General features: G+C 30.5%; 1 protein-coding gene across 1 annotated transcript; it reads right to left on the bottom strand.

The window, feature by feature from the left end:
* Positions 1 to 3,778: 3,778 nt before the first annotated feature.
* Positions 3,779 to 17,605, bottom strand: LOC139528081 (epithelial sodium channel subunit beta-like). Its single transcript, XM_071323893.1, has 9 exons — positions 17,483 to 17,605; positions 15,932 to 16,023; positions 14,918 to 15,081; positions 13,232 to 13,309; positions 12,228 to 12,333; positions 11,455 to 11,518; positions 10,145 to 10,255; positions 8,740 to 8,815; positions 3,779 to 5,250 (listed from the first exon to the last, which is right to left on the bottom strand). Exons 1-9 carry the CDS (start codon positions 17,590 to 17,592, stop codon positions 4,849 to 4,851), a joined length of 1,203 nt encoding a protein of 400 aa, XP_071179994.1. The 5' UTR covers positions 17,593 to 17,605; the 3' UTR covers positions 3,779 to 4,848.
* Between the last annotated feature and the right edge of the window lie 119 nt (positions 17,606 to 17,724).

Below are 17,724 nucleotides of genomic sequence, written 5' to 3'. Positions count from 1 at the left end.
ACAAGTACCGTGACACGTCTTATCGCAATGTGAATTTACACTAAAAAATAAGAGAAAACAAACGACACAACGTTATAAAATAATACACACAGAAACGAACTATAATATAACATTGGCCATATTCCTGACTTGGTACAGGGCATTTTTAAAGGAAAAAATGGTGGGTTGAACCTGGTTTTGTGGCATGCCAAACTTCGCACTTTAATGGCAATGTTAAATATAACATTGAAATGACAACATAATATTACAGGACTACAATACAAATAAATAGGAGAACGTATTAGACAAAGAAACACATGATTAATGAATAACAAAAAGCATCAGGTTTAAAATTTAATACGCCAAAAACGCGCCTCGTCAACACAAGACTCAACAGTGACGCCCAGATATAAAAGATAGAAAGCGAAAAAAAGTACAAAGTTGTACAGCACTGAAGATCAAAAGTTGAAAAAGGTTGTGTCAAATACGGCTTAGTTTTTATGCTTGGGATAAGAACATCCTTATTATTTCGAACAATTAATGCTATTGCAAACAGTAAATTTTATCAAATGAATATAACAGATATACATAATAGAACTAAAGTATTAACTCATTACATAAAACAAATACGAATACATAATGAAAGACCAACACAGAATAGACACACCCGACTCAGTCCAGGCCCAACGCAGTAAATCATGAAAATGACGTCACATACGATGGTGAAAAGGCATTAAAAATTACGTCACATACGATGGTGAAAAGGCATTAAAAATTACGTCACATACGATGGTGAAAAGGCATTAAAAATTACGTCACATTTGAATATATGAAATTTCAGAAAAAGCAGAAAAATGACGTCACATATGAAAAACTATATCTCAAAAGTAAGATAGAATTAGGATTGATTAAAGATTAAAATAGAACTAAATACTGATACTGCATTTAAACACAATGCCTATTGCAATACTTATTAATAGCAATTAACTATAATAAAATTAAAATAAAAATATATATGTGCAGTTTGTTATGAATCCAAATTCAAACGTAAATTATCGTACAGATTACGTTGACCAAAATTAAATCTAATAAATGACGGCGGTGATTAATTTTTGTTTCCATAAAACATAAATCTAATAGAAAAGACGTCAACACATTTGACAAAATCCGTGAAAATTACAAATATAACATTAAACATTTAAACTAAATACATGAATTTGGGATAGACAAGTACCGTAACACGTCTTATAGTAATGCGAATTCACACTCAGCAAAACAGTACCTCTTGTCTTAAGATGTCTAGTTTTGAAGAAGACATAAATGTTAGACTGTATATGTGTGACTACGATGCAAATCTGTTATAAAGTTAATCTATGATGACCTTGGATTATCTTTAGAAATGTAAACAAGGTACCGTGTTCTTACAACAACTCGTCGTCGGAGTTATAGTTTTGCATTATTTTCTCATTTTATATTCTCTTTTGATTAAAGCATATACAGTTTTCATTATTAAGAAAAAAAATAATCATAATATAAATATCTTTACCTTCAAGGTAAACGATCTCGGGAGTTTTTATAGATAACATGTTTCAGTAACTAAAAGGGATTACCAAAGCTCTCAAATATCAACCTAGTGTTTGGTAATACATCGCAATTTTACTGCAAGCCAAACAGATTGAAATGAAATATTTTCTCAAGGATTTGTCAGTTGCTAATTATATAACAAAAGAATAATTTACTATAATGTCTGAAGCTTTCTGATTTTAATTTGTAGTATGCAGCAGTTTTTTAGTCTGTCGTAAATCTAATGAAAATATGAAGGGAATATGGAGTAAATCTACATGAGACAATAGTAAAATAAATACATGGTAAAACCCAAATATTGACTGTTTTTATTGTTGTCCTTCATCTTTAAGTCACCATGAGGCATACAACAATGATCAATATTTCTTATACCTGCTAATAACAAAGTTCAAGTTGACCATTCGCATTGGTTTGAGCAGAATTTATCGCGATATATCATACAAACCTACATTCCTATTTGTATGACTGTTCATTGATACTTTTAAATTTCTCCAAAAGCGAATAGAAACAAAAACATTATGTTTAGAATTTCACAAACTTAACTAAGAGGAATAATTTGATGTTTGTTTGCTTTAAGATCTTTAAATCTTTTGTCAAAAGAAGTTTGGGAAGGGATATAGTGTTTCGTCTGTTCAATTTGAAGTTAACATCCATCTATCTAGTTTTAACATATTTATTAATAGGGGATTGGGAAACAAGTTATTACAACTTATATAAATCCTTTTTTACTTTGCAGGTGGAGCGAGTGCTGCCTTTTAGCGGAATTAGCCTTCTCGTTTTCGAAAGCTAAAATGCTTCTTTTACGTGCAAGAGAGAGATGGCTTTTTCTTCAAACAGATCAGTCATTTATCGTCTCCTTCTATCGGACTATCATCGTTATTTCTCAAGACCACACTCGCACATGGTGTCAAGATAGAACCTGAGCGGGGATCGAACCAGGAACCTTTGTGTTAGTAGTAGTCCAATGCACTAACCACTGCTCCCCATCTATCTGTGTTATAGTTAATTTTTGTTCGTGACATGTTGTTCATATATGAGTTTTGAATAATTCAGGTGTTTTGATAAAAATAAGGTTATCTTGACCTAATTTTCACATATGAGTAACTGATTCTGTACTGAAATAATATACCAAAATATCACCAACGTCCCATAAATTGCATTATATTTCTATAGCCATAAGAGTTCATTTTTTCTTAGGAATTTGCAGTCTTTTTATAATAAACTTCAGAAAATATATGCACCATGTTTTGGTCAACTCGACGCTAGATATTTCAGTGGGCTTTCGTTTAACAAAAATAATGTTTATTTATCTGATAACAAATAGAAGACAATGGTTTGAAACAGGTTTTGTGAAGTGAAAAAGAATTAACAGTGAAGAAATGTCAATGTTAATATCTAAAACGTTGGAAAGTTTATTACTGTTAACAAATATCAAATGGCAGAAAAAAAAGTTATATTTCGTTATGGGATATATGCAATTTTTTTGTTTGTTGTCAAAATGTATTTTTGTCACTTGCAAATCTTAAAAAATATTTGTAAAAATATGAGATCCATGATTGATAAATTTTACTTAATACATCACATTTAAGTTATGACACCGTAATATGTGAGTTTTTAGACGAGGATGAAACGAAATTGTTAATCTGTTTTTTAATCAATTTTAGAAACAAATGACTCCGGCAATCTTTTCGGATATTTCATTTCAAATTCTTGATCTGATCAGATATCATGAAACTGGAAAAAACGACATATTTACTGCTGTCTATTACATTTTGTTCTACAATATATAACATATTAAATCTCCCTCCCCAACTTTTAATCAGTTCTATATAATTATTTATTTGTTGGGAATTAACAGAAAAGAGTCAGAGGTGATATTCTTTTATTAGTTTTTATATTTGAATTTGTTAATTTCATATAAAAAAAACTGTAACTTTAAACAATGCCATACTTTGAAAAACATTAAAGTTGATTATATTTCACTAAGTAGCCCGTAATATAAACAATAGAATTATTGGTTAAACCGATTTCAACGTTAAAAGTTACACAATGGCGTCCTAAAATGGAACGTTTACATGCGCACTGAACAATATTTTTATAAAGCGTCATATCAATATTGGACTGCTTTGACTATATAGATTAAAGGCACAAGAAAGAAGAAAACATTTTCCAAACATAACAAATTTATTGTTTATCAACAAATCAATCATCAGTTTTATGTACAAAAAAAATATAATCATAGTTGTACTTGTTCCTGAAACAAGATGATATTAAAGTTGATCAAAAGACGAATTCTTTATATCTGTCTTCAAGTTAAGGTGACCAATATCATTGCAATTAAACGATTCTTACAATGGTACGAGTAAACATATCTAGATTGTATGTACTCAAACAAATTGTTTGGATGTTCTTATTATTCACATGTAATCCACATGCTTAAAATATATGGATTTCATCGTGACAACAGCTTTATATTTATTACCTTTTTTATAATTATTGATTTATCCACTTTTGAAACGTTAACAATTTACCAATGTATAACTATATCTTTTTAACGGTTTTTTAAATAGTGTTAAGGATTTATGGTTACCGGTTTTTGTCGTCCGGATTTGGAAATTAAATTGAATTTAGTTTTAAATAGCACTTAATATTTTTGTAATTTTTTTAACATTGTTTTGTTTGTTTTGTGATGCAATTCAGTTCATGCTCTATTGTTAAATTTTCAGTATTTGATCATTTTCGATCAGATGATGATTGTTTTTTGGTTTGTGAGTACTAAATGTGTTTATTTGTTTTGCACCGAAATGGTTGGTGTTGGTCTTGAAAACACTCTCCTGGACTTAAAGTTTGATGTGCCCCTTCGTTTCTATGGTATATTTTCTAGTTTGTAAATTACTGCAAATTGTATATTTCTATTATTGATTATGGGGTCTTACATTTATTTGTTTTAGAAACAAAATTATATTTCTTTGTTATACATTGTAACTGTTATAATCTTGATTTCGTATTGTCTAATTGACTTCTTTTCTTTATTCAAAAATCAGTTCTTTTGCTGAATGGTCTACTTTCATGAAAAGTCATATTGAAGATTGTTTATATGCTGTTGCTTTCTACAGACTCAAGCATTCTCAGTTATACAAAACCAAATCATAAAAAAGAAAAAACCATTCATGTCATTTCTATCTGCAATATCTGACATATTTAACATTGTTTTTGAGATCTCAACAGTTTGTTTGTTATATATATATATACATATATAATTAATATAACTACATATATGATATATCATATCATATGATCTGCAAATACATTGTACTGTCCGGGTTGAACATTTCTACCCATAGAATCACTATAGTTACCATTCTGATCATTGTCACGTGATTGTTGCTCTGCTGTTAGAATATTGACGCTTTTGATAATTTTATTCAAACCATCATTAAATTCAGTTCTCCCTTCTTGTTTTTCGTCATTTATATCATTAAAACCTTTGATTATCTGATTCAGACCATCATTCAGTTTGTCTTCAGCTGCAGCTCTTTTCACTTCTGTTGTAAGCAACCGTATACTCCGCTTCTTAATGAATCGTAGAATAAGAATACCAAGCTCTAGAATTTCACCCAGGCTTATTACAGACATGCCGACCCATAGTCCAAGGGATCCTCCAATATCTGACCAAAAGTTTTCAACCTGTCAAAAATCATCACTATTTATATTAAACAAACGTTCTTTGATTTTTATAAAAACAGTTCTCGGTATATTTATTTCAAATGTAACTGATATATGTATATAATCGCTATATTTATGAGGGGGGGCAAGGGGTTTAACTGTTATGCTGTTATGGGGCAATTTAATTCTTTGTTATCTGTTATTCTGAAAATATATTTGCTGTTAGCTGTTATTGTCCTATTCTTTGTTAGCTGTTATTGGGCTTTTAGTTTTTTTGTTATCTGTTATTGTGATAATGTATTTGCTGTTAACTGTTATTGAAAATTGGAATGTTAGCATTTTTTTACAGCAAATTTTCGGTAGAAATTGAAGATCATTGGACATTGGGGTTTAACACTACTAATAAGTTGCTCCCGTATTAGGAGAAGGATTTCATTAACATATACCCATCACAGAAGTGAGGTCCAGGACAATTCAAGTATATCTTATGATTATCCTTTGTAATAAATTCCATTTTTTTTTTATGAATGTGTATTTAGAATTATCTTATTTTTTTTTGTATGAGGATAATGTTACTTGTTTCCCGTACCAACATATTAAATTAGAATAATTCTTAATATGACAAAAAGGAAAACATATGGCCAGGAATATCTGAGAAGAATCTCAATTAAGGACTAGGTCCTTACAAACAGTTAACCTTTTATTTAATATGGTACATGCACTCAGCTCTGTGATTCTTTTCAAGCAGAACCAAACACATTGTACAATCAAAGTTCCAACCATGTACTGGGTTCCATAGCTGCACATAGCTCATTACAAACAAAGATTTATTTTGTCTTCAATCCATTGTTCCCCTACTAAACTATGTATTCCACTTACTAGTACACTTGGTGCAATCAAAAGCCTGATAAAAAATTGTTCAAATTGAGCCTATGAAAATAGTGTCAAAAATTGGTTCGAGGTACTTGATAAATTGCATGCTTGTAATTGGTGCTTTTGATTTTTCTACCCTATATACCACGTTGCCTCATAGTCTTATTAAGAAAAATTCACACACCTCATTAAATGGGCATTTAAAAAAGTCAGAATGCGAATATATATTTTCAAACTCTTTTAGGTCATTTTTTAGTAGCAACAAACACACAAACTATATGTCAATTTGATACCATAACTGCCCTTGAATTTTTTCTAGATATCATGTTTTTCTCTTTGACATATTCCTCATTTCCATTCTCAATTTTATTACACACAATTTAAATTATAAGCATGTGTGAGTTTCTATAACTGTTTAAAAATAAATACTGAAAAAAGTATTCTATAACAAAAAAAACAGCTATGCCATGAGCGCATGATACGCCCGTCGCCCTTTTTGAAATATTCAATTACTTCCTTATGTCATATCAGATATTTATAAAAATTTAAAGAGAGCTTCAGTCAATATATATAAACAATACACCAAAGTTTCATGAGAACTGCTGAAAACATTTTTGAGTTATTGTCCGAAAACTGGAAAATACCTAAAAAAAAAACCCACCTTTTTTAATGAATAGAACCCCTCAACTCAATAACATAAAATCTAAAATTAATGAAAATAGAAAGGGCGCTTACAACAATAGCTATAACATAAAATCTAAAATTTATAAAAATTGAAAGGGAGCTTATGTCAATAGATATAAACAATTCACCAAAATTCCGTGCAAATTTGTGAAAGGATTTTTAAGATATTATCAGAAAACTGAAGAAGAAAAAAACAATAACATTTTTATTAAATAAAACCCCATTACTCAAAAACTTTAAATCTGAAATTGATCCAAAAAAAAGGGAAGGGGAGCTCACGCCAATAGATATAAGCATTTTTCCAAAGTTTTATGCAAATTGGGTAAAGAGTGTTGGAGTTAATGTTTGACATGTTGACAACACACGGGCAACAGTATTCCACAATACGTCCCGTAAACGAGCGTATAAAAATATACTGAGTAGTAAACACATTCTAGATACATAATTTTAAGAACATGTTCATAGAAAATGGAATTCATTACAAAGGATTATACCTGTAATAAGAAATACTGGATCTGTCAATGACCCGACTTATTTTAATATTTCATTTACTGTTATCTGTTTTTGTCCATTTTAATTCCTTGTTATCTGTTATAAGCCAAATCAATTTGCTGTTTTGCTGTTATTGGGACCCCCTTGCCCCCCCCCCCCCCCCCCCCCCCCATTTATCATTCAGCTGAACTAAGGGTGGTAAATGAATAAGTACGTAATCTCTCCGTCGGTGATACAAATGCCGTCATCATATGGTTGATTACCTACCTGGCATCATTAGGTTCATACCTTGTGGTTTTGTTTTTTTAATTTTTGGTCGGGGTCATGATAGACTCTATTTATGGTGCTTTTTTCAATTATATTTTTACAATCGTTGTTTTTGTAACCATGTGGTTGTCGGTTCTTTGAGAACTTATTCGGTTTTTGGGGTTTTTTTTTTCTTAACAACATTAAATATCATGGTATTACGAGAGTGTGTTCTTATGCATGTTATACGTACTGTTTATAAGCCAATTGATGAAAATTTAAAGGGCGTGGATTGATGTCTCAAAAGATGGTTTCACTCCGTCTCGTCTTCAAGTGTTTGTCTCGTCCAAAGCCAAGAACATGTTCATTTGTTTCCCGATGACATATCTTAATCGTTTTGTGTTTTGATGATTTGACTAATTATAATTAAGCGGTTTGTTTTTGTTCCATACGTGAAGCAGGATACTGCTTACCCTGGTTAGTGAATTTAAGTTTTTATCATGTTTATTTTGCATTTGGTGTTAAACAATTTTTTCGTTGAATTCCTGTGTTTTGTATGCTTTAGTCTGTCTATCTTTATCTTGTAAATTTTGATTCTATGCTTTTGTATGTCACTCTTTAACATGTATATTTTTATTCTATCATTTTGTTGGTCTTTCATCAACATGTAAATTTTGGTTGCATGCTTTTGTCTGTCTTTCTTCAACATGTCACTTTTGATTCTATCCCTTTGTCGATCCCATTTCAACATGTCAAATTTTATTCTATGCTTGTGTCTGTTTCTCTTCAACATGTCAATTTGGTTGTATGCTGTTGCCTGTCTCTGTTCAAATTGTTAATTTTGATTCTATCCTTTTCTCGATCCCTCTTCAACATGTCAATTTTGGTTAATGCCTTTGTCTGTCTCTCTTCAAATTTTTAATTTTGATTCTATCCTTTCGTCGGTCTTTCATCAGCATATAAATTTTGATTCTATGCTTTTGTGTATCTCTCTTCAACTTGTACATTTTGATTCTATCCTTTGTCGATCCCTCTTCAACATGTTAATTTTGTTTGCCATGCTTTTGTCAGGAGTTTTGTTTAGTTGATTTTGTTTTGCTATGATTGGTCTGTCTCTCTTCAACGTGTACAATTGGACATTCCTTTTGGTATTTCTTTTGTATTTTTTAATTTATTTCACTACATAATAATGTAACTCTTAAAGATAATAATTACCGTGTAGGCAAGTTCCTCTTCAGTTATCTCCTCTTGGAGGGAAGAAAAATATATGTTGATAAACAGCAAGCTTTCCCTGTTAAAACAAATGACATTTATCAGTAAATTGAAAGTGCAGGTGTTCAACCATGATACTAAAAACTTGCTAGTATAAAACTTATAAAGTCATATCAGTACAAATTAATGCTACTGTATATACTGACAAAGCATATAATCTTCATATTAAGATATTTATGTATGTAGGCAGAAAAGGTATTAATAAAAAGGAAGACATTTGGAACTGCTCTATATTGCATTGATAATATTCTTCTACAATGTATTTTATTTACTTGGTGTTGCAAATTCATGTCTAAATTTATATAAGATTGTATTTTTACGATACAATGTTGTAATTTCTCCACATGAAATCATATAATGATGGATTAATCGAAAGAAAGATGAACTTTGTTGTTGTTGTTTTTTACTCAGTTAATCAAATGTTAAGGTCTACAACATAAAATAGAGAAGTTCCTAAAACAAATTTAATGGAAATTATTTTTATTGAGTAACTTCCCCTCCCCTTTAATGGGTAAGCTTTAAAAGATATTATTAAAATATAATTCTGTATTAATGAGAACAAACTATAATCTAACACTTTATTGAGATGCAAAATCTTACAATTGAATGTCAAAGTAATGAGTCTCTGAGATTGTTGTAATTCCAATTTGTAAATTTTCCATGTGACTATTTAACATATTTTACATGAACACGTTATTGATTTTTTTTAGCACATGTACCAACTTTCTGAGAGCCTACACGTGTTCATGTATCATATCGATGAAATTTGGCATCACACATTTCCCGAAATTATAATGATCCCAAAAAATACACGTTACCGAATAATCTATATATTCTCTAATTCGATAACAACGTATGGGAGGTTCCTTACAACAAACACTTTTCGGTTTTTTGTATCTGTCTTGATGTGCATGTCTTTCACCGAGAAATAGTTTTGATAGTCTCCTTTGTTCCAAAAAGTTAGTTTCAACCATTTGTTTTGCAGATTAGGACACAAATATAAAGAAACGCTTGCGACGACAAATAGAGAGAAGGGTAATTATTATATATTTTTTTGAAATGTAAAAGCAACGCATTTCCACATATTTACTAAAATATCCCTTTGGTATAGCCCGTCCTTTTTCAGAAATGTTCCTGATTCTATTAATATTCATGATGTTGACCCAAATATTCATTTAAGAGACCTTCTAATTTTTAATAGATGACCAACCGGATGTATCTTCACCAGGCCCTAATTGCGATATACATTCTAGTGGATATGATTGTCTAACTAATGATGGGTCCGAAGCTAGAAAGAGTTATTCATCTTGGTTTAAAAAAAAACCCTATCAGTGTAAATTGTATTTACCTCATATCCTGGTATGCCACACCTCTCTGCTTAAGAATTGCATCCAGTACTCCTACGTAACTTTTCCCCGGCCACGTTGTCATTGAACGAAACGTTGCATATTGTATCTCGCTGTAATGCACACAAAAAATAACAATAGAAAAACATGAATTGTTCGCCTATGAATTAAAAAATCTAAAGCGCTTAATGTAAATTGTATACCTACTGTTTGTCTTTTTGCAACTTCATATATGTCAAAACTCATGATTGTACAAAGCAGCTATAGAGAAATGTATCAATGGTTTGTCGATGGAATTGTTTTTTGCATCTTCTCAAGAATATACTAGCCAGTATATTCTATATACAAAGCAATAATTAATATGATAAAACTGATAAAAACTTTTTTGAATCAACCGATCATCCATTTTGACAACACGTTGATAATATTAGATTAAGAAATATACAATATTTAAGTTCAATGTCAATCAAATATAAGCGGTTTTTTATGAGGCTGGGAAACTGGGGAAGAGCAAGATTATACCGAGCATTACCCAAGCTAGTGCCGAATACAAAACAGTTTATATTTTTTTGACACTGGCCTAATAATGTTTTACACTGCAATCTATAACTTTATTCATTGATAGCTATTTAAATTGTACATCTAATTTCAAACTTATTTACATCCCTTAATGAATCTCTGATTGTTGACAAAATGATTAAACTGAAATTGCACAAAATATACCTGTGCCTCTATATGTTGGCAATAAACACAAATAGTTGCAGTACAGAGATAATTTTATCACATTTGATGTAACAAGAAATTATCATATGCAAGCAATGTAACATGAGTGTTCATATCAATATTCTCTCTTATAGTAAAAATATACTAGTAATCACTTATTATTTCCAATAGAAGCGGCACGTGTTCAATATCACTCAATCTTTAACAGATTTTTTAATTAAAATTTTATTATTGACAAATCAAACTTGAGGAGCACAAGGAATAATGACCCATCCGACGCAGCATAGATATAATGAAATTCCTGCTACATCAAAATCATTTAGAGAGGTGAAGGTGTCAACTGAGCCCTTATGAGCGCCACCAAATATGTATATCTCCTATATAAACATATATTCATAAAACTGTGCAATCGATAAAAAATCTTTAAAACATTTGAAGGATAATACAATTGAAATAAAAAAACGCAGCTCATTATCATTCTCTGCAATGTGTGCATGGTGAATGCTACTTCTGATATGGAAAAAATAATACAACATGGATGTCTGGTAAAGTTTGAAACAAACGTGTAAAGCGATGGACATAATTATACCTGCATGGGTTCTTACAGCTGCAGTTTTCAGTTCCCTTTTCAGCGTTCGCCATACACTGAAGCTCTTGAAATATATAAAAATGTTTACACTCTCATGTACAGTTGTACAAATTTGTGTCATCAGTCTATAGAATGACAATTTTTAATATAAAAAAAGATGTGGTATGATTGCCAATGAGACAACTCTCCACAAGAGACCCAAATGACACAGAAATTAACATCTATAGGTAACTGTACGGCTTTCAACAATTAGCGAAGTCCATACCACATAGTCAGCTATAAAAGGCCCCGAAATGTAAAACATTTCAAACGAAAAAAATAACGGCCTTATTTATTAAGTTCACTTTTAACTATTAGATCACACAAGTACCTGTATATTTCAATCAGTGTAGCTATGATGAGTTCATTATGAATATGAATTAGATTCTCAAAATAACAGACATTAATAAGTGTTATAATTTTTTTTTGAAAGACAAAACTTTATAAAAAATGGAAATATATACAGCCGGAAAAAAGTATTGCAACACTTACATTGAAAACAATGTAAGATGACATAATTGTAGAATGTGTAAAACTTGGGTTTTACCAAATACTTTTAATCCGTTTGTTGTTTAAATATTATATTCGTGTCTTTAACTTACATTTCTGTTGCTAACGCAAAAAACACAGATACTTTACTTTCCGTGACCACTTGAATAATGTACAAGAACTTTTTCACATTTTTGTTTGAAATATTAAATCTAGTTTTATCAAACACATTATATAAAATGTACCTTCAACACCATCGCAAATCCAGAGTCCTAGATTAACATTTGACATTGTTGGCGAACAATTACAGCTCTTTTCCACAATCTTTTCTACACATAGTTCAAAGCAGGTCTACAAACAATTACATTCAAGTATTACTTTTAAATCTGTTAAAATCTATTTTCTTGTCTACAGTATACATTGTATATATAGTATAGATATAATAGGAGATTTATACATTTGACACACACTGACCAGATATTTCAGCATATATATAGTCTAGATATTTGAAAACTACTTTAGTAATTGATAAATTGTAATGGAGAGGCATCACAGCAACATGGAATGTATTTCGGGATTGAAGATATATATTTACATTTTAATTATAAGATCCCAACAATTCGTTTTTGATACGGTCTTAACATCTATCATTCCGTTCAGCTTCGGATATTTACAAAACTTGGGAAGAACCTAAGTGCTTTAAGAACAAGTGTACATGCTACATGAACAGTAGAAGTAAAACATAGAAATTTGAATACTGAGGAACGTAAACCAATCAAAAACCGAAAGATTGATCTCGTGTGCTATGTAATGGTCAGGAGATCCTAACTAGCATATATTGCCTTATATCTTATATCTGTGTACTAATTCCATTCTTTGTTATAATACTGTGATGTGTACTTTCTATATCTATTCAAACAACTATTCAAGGTCGTATATTTTTTCATTGAGATTAAAAGTGATTATAATATGTAGTGCACTTTTATTGGTCATTTTTATTTGTTATCTAGAACTGGAGAGACAATACCAATCTGTCATTTGTACAAACGTTGTTTTTTTAAAGTTGATAGAAAGTTCTACCGTACGACTGATCACGTGGTACCCTTTTATGTGTCCTTGTAGGATAAAACAAATATCACTGTGTCACTATCACATACATGTTTCTCAAAAATCAAAATCAATGGAACAAGCTTTAGTACGTGTGAAAATCCAAGGAAGTTATTTTTAACAATTGAAGCAAGAATCTTACCTGGATATTTGTATATTGGCCACTGTCATCACACAAATCTTTACTACCAAACACCTCTTTTTTTCTCTCTATTCGCTTCTGTTATACACACAAATTAAATATAATTCTGAGTTGCTTTTAAGTGACAGTGTAGGCAGATACGATATAAGTTATGAGTATAGTAGACTACATACATTAATATAATAAACGATCTAAAACTTGTGAACACTTTAATTTATAGTAAAAGATTGTCATCAAATCATGTCAACACAGAAATAAATATCGCTATACGGCCCTTCTACGAATTTGATATGGTGTCTGTATGTAAGCGACAAATATATAAATATACATAAAAAAAAATTATGACATTTTATCAATTGTCCTTTTATATAAGGAAATGCATGCATTAAGTTAGGAATATGACAGTTAATTGTTATCTATTCGTTTGATGTGTTTGAGGTTTTGATTTTGTCATTCGATTAGGGACTTTCCGCTTTTAATTTTCCTCGCAGTTCGGTTTTTTGTGATTTTTTTCTTTTCAACGTGAACCTTATTGATGGTCTCGTTTTCGACCACGAATGCGGGCTGTGGTTGGTTCAAATCTCGACCGGGTCAAATCATGGGATTAAAATTGGCATATATTGCTTTGATCCCATGCTTGCGGCATTAATGAGTGATATAAAATACTTGTCGGTTGCAGTCAGACTAAGGTGTATGAATATGATGTTCTGTATTCCTGAGGACTGCTGATTTTATAAGGAAGCATGTTAAACATCAGCCTTAGCATATTGGTCTCATACAAAGCATAATATTCATATTACAATAACATGAATGACATGTTCTCATTCTGAATGTGCAATTTATTTGCCGCCTATCGTTTAACAGCTATCCTTCATTATCATCCCTTTATAGAGAATGTAAGCTTAGATTTTTTATATACAATGTTCGGTATATGACAGCCTATCGGAATATATATTTTAAAAATATCTCATTGGATGTTTTCGCTAGAATATTTTGTTCACTGAAACAAAAGAGCTATTTTGAAAGTTGAAGTACAGATTGTGTCAACATTACGCATAAATGTTAAGAGCTACATACTCTTATTAAATGACGGTTTGAAATCTGATATTTCAGGACCTCGTCGAAACCCCTAACGTTTTGAATCCGATAAACTTTATTATCGAAAGTACTTGACTGAAGAAATCAACATCTTATACCGGTATATTATAATCGAAAAGAAAATTGAAAAGAATAATATCATTATTGATTTGACTCTAGGACAAAATAACGTTCAAATGAATGATCAGATCTGTGATTCTTATTGTATAAGTCCTTAGAGTATAAGATAAAGACTGAATGGTGTCATTTATATAACACTCAAGAAACGGTTTCTAGTAGTACATGTGTAGCCACAAGTATATAAAGTCAGTAATTAAGTGGTCAACGTTTTCATAATCATGCAATCTTCATCGAGAATATTAAATATAAAACGACAATCTTGATATACCTATGTTTTTTTTTTATTTGGAAATAGTATTATAGTAGTGTTTACATGGAAATAAGCAATTGTAGATCACAGTACGGAAAAAAACTCCCTGTAAAGCTAAAACATTAGAAAGCCAAATTTCATCAAATAGACTGATTAAAATATCAGTTATTACACTTAGACAGAGCTGATGATGTATATAATGTTATAAAACAACTAACCTGAAACAATGATATATCTGTTTTGAAGCCAGGTGATACTGCGAAGCCATTACTCTGTAAGTATGGTCTGTATCCATTTTCATGTATTGACAGTATAATACCCGGATCGTCAGCCACGTATGGTATGTAATCACTTTGATTCACGTTCAGAAATAGCTGAAATGCTGAATTGATCAATCAATAATTTAGTAAATTCTAAAAACCTAATAATTAATATCTGAACAAAACAATCAATTGTATACAGGTAGCCAACAAGATGGCATTTTGTAAGGCAAAGTTAAAGGAGACTGAGCTCTTTAATGGAGCTTATTGTTGAAAGTTATTTTACTTACTAGATATGGTGACCACGCTCGGAAATATTTAAAATCATTTAGATACCTGTTCATTCTAATTGGACAAATCAGTGGTGTTGGATTATGATCCGGATAATGTATCAACAACTTATGTCCATTCATTTTATTTTACAGTTTGATTGCAAGTTCATGCTAATAAAGAAATTTTGTGTATTTACTATTTTCTGATTGGTTAAAAGAATTAGCTTTATTTTCAATGTTATCAATTTTTATGAAGACACGCCCACTCTAACGTTGTGTATCCATACGCAAATATCTGTGTACGTTGTTATTCGTATTAATATATATCTTTGAGCCTAATTTGTGATAGAAATTTATTTATAATGAATGGCAATAATTTATTTTGAATTTATTGAACCATAAAATCAATTTTTGATTCTTCACATTTAACCGGATTATTCAATGTGAAGAGTCAAAAATTATTCGCGGATTATTCAATGTTAAAGTCAAAAATTAATTTTATGGTTCAATAAATTCAAAATAAATAACAGCCATTCATTAAATAAAGCGTTAAGGTTTTACCTTTAGCAGTTATCTAAATTTTCTGAAAAAGAATAGAAATAAAGAGATACGATACATGAAACGATGAGACGAATATCCGTCGTAGGATTGATTGATTGGTTGCTGATATAATATTGCAATGGGAGTTTTCAATACGTACCAAATAAATGTCCAACGTGCTTGGCAACTAATGGTTGGCTCGGAAACCTATAACACTGTCCATAATAAGGATCATAGAATGGGACAAAGAAACTGAAACAAAATATTAGCAAATACATAAGTGGTTCAAATGTGACGGATATAGGGAGAACATGATTATTGTTTCAAATAACTGTTAGAAAAAAATTAAAATCAAATTCCGATCTTTATTCAAAGCACACAGCAATACACATAAATTACACAGTAGTTGACCATGACTATTAAAGTAGCAGGTGTATAATACTTCATCTTGGTAATTAAAAAAAAGACATATAGGAGGAATATGTGCCATTTGCCAATATTCGAGTAATTACTTTATAAGGTTCTTCTTTTTGCTTTCAAGTATTGTCAAGGTTAATTTCAGATGTCTTATTTGTGTCTTTGACCTTTGTTTCCATCATTAACTTCACTCAACATCTCTTTAATTTATATGTAAAATCTACTAATTTAATGTTCTGGAACAAGTCATAAGTGAAGGATATTGTTCTTGATTGTGGAAGGTAAATTACAGATGAATGACATCCGTGGTGATAATTGCCAGTTGGATTATAAATATAAATGAACGTCATGTATTAACATGTAAACTTGTGCAAATTATAAAACGAATGGTATATTTACGTTCCCTCAAGAAATATTTAAATTGACAATGGGTGACCTATCTCGAACTAATTTTGTAGGTACATCTAAGTTAATTTAATCCTTTACTGATATGTAGAAAATGTTGTATTTCAACGCTAAATAATCAAATTTGTGATTCACATGTCACGAAATGTGGGATTATGCTTTTTGTACTACAATCAAAGGATAAGTTTTAACTGATCAGCAGTCGACATTCTGTCTCACTTTCAACGTGTCTAAGAAAGAAACAAATGCCTTTTCAAGTGGTCATACTGTTTCCAATTTGCTTCAGTTGATTATATTATGACATCTGTATTATGTGGTTATGAATTTGAACTAAAATCGCATGGCAAATAATTAGAAAACAGTGGGCTTTCTATATATTGTTAAATCATCTGAGATCTTTTTGACATTCATTTTATTCAATTTATTTCTGTATTTACCATGTTTACTTTACTATTATTATATTTGCAGACATCATCTGTGTTTGGAAAGAATTAAGTGACGCTGAAAACCAACTAGCATACCAACATTGGTCAAAAAATAAAATAGTACAAAATAGAACTTAACGAAACACGAAAACAAAATCAAATACCAGAGAGTATATCACACTAAACAAGGCATGAAAAAATGAACAATATAAAAACTATATATAGCCAAAGCAATTATAACTCGTCTTAGTGGGACTGTCATATAGGGATTTAGAAAGGTTTGCATACAATTACTGATCAATAATTGAATTTACATTTACCTAGTACAAATTGCATAGACGGCATTGCAATTGACATGTCAGCAGAGCTACATTTGACTTTAAATAAATAGTGGATATAGTTTAGCTTGCCAATAAAAGTATATGTGTAATAATGTAGAAATGCGTGTTTTTAAATAGATTTACCTTGCATTACATAATTCACCTTCATATCTGCAACTTAAAATGAACTCCTTGAAATCCGAAGATAACTTTGGTATTTCTTCTTTTGTTATGTTGATATCAAAGTAATTCATTTCTCTTCGAAATTCTTGTTCGATAGCTAAAAGTACAATTAGTAAAATTAGTAATTGAGAAGACAATAAGAATCAACTTGGTCTTGATTTAAAATAACATTTGATTGTTTGTATCTACAATTTCATCTTATT

The sequence above is a fragment of the Mytilus edulis genome, chromosome 6, assembly GCF_963676685.1.
Source record: "Mytilus edulis chromosome 6, xbMytEdul2.2, whole genome shotgun sequence".
In the NCBI taxonomy this organism is placed as follows: domain Eukaryota; kingdom Metazoa; phylum Mollusca; class Bivalvia; order Mytilida; family Mytilidae; genus Mytilus; species Mytilus edulis.
The sequence above is the reverse complement of the archived record's forward strand: the minus strand, read 5'-3'. Positions and strand labels throughout refer to the sequence as shown.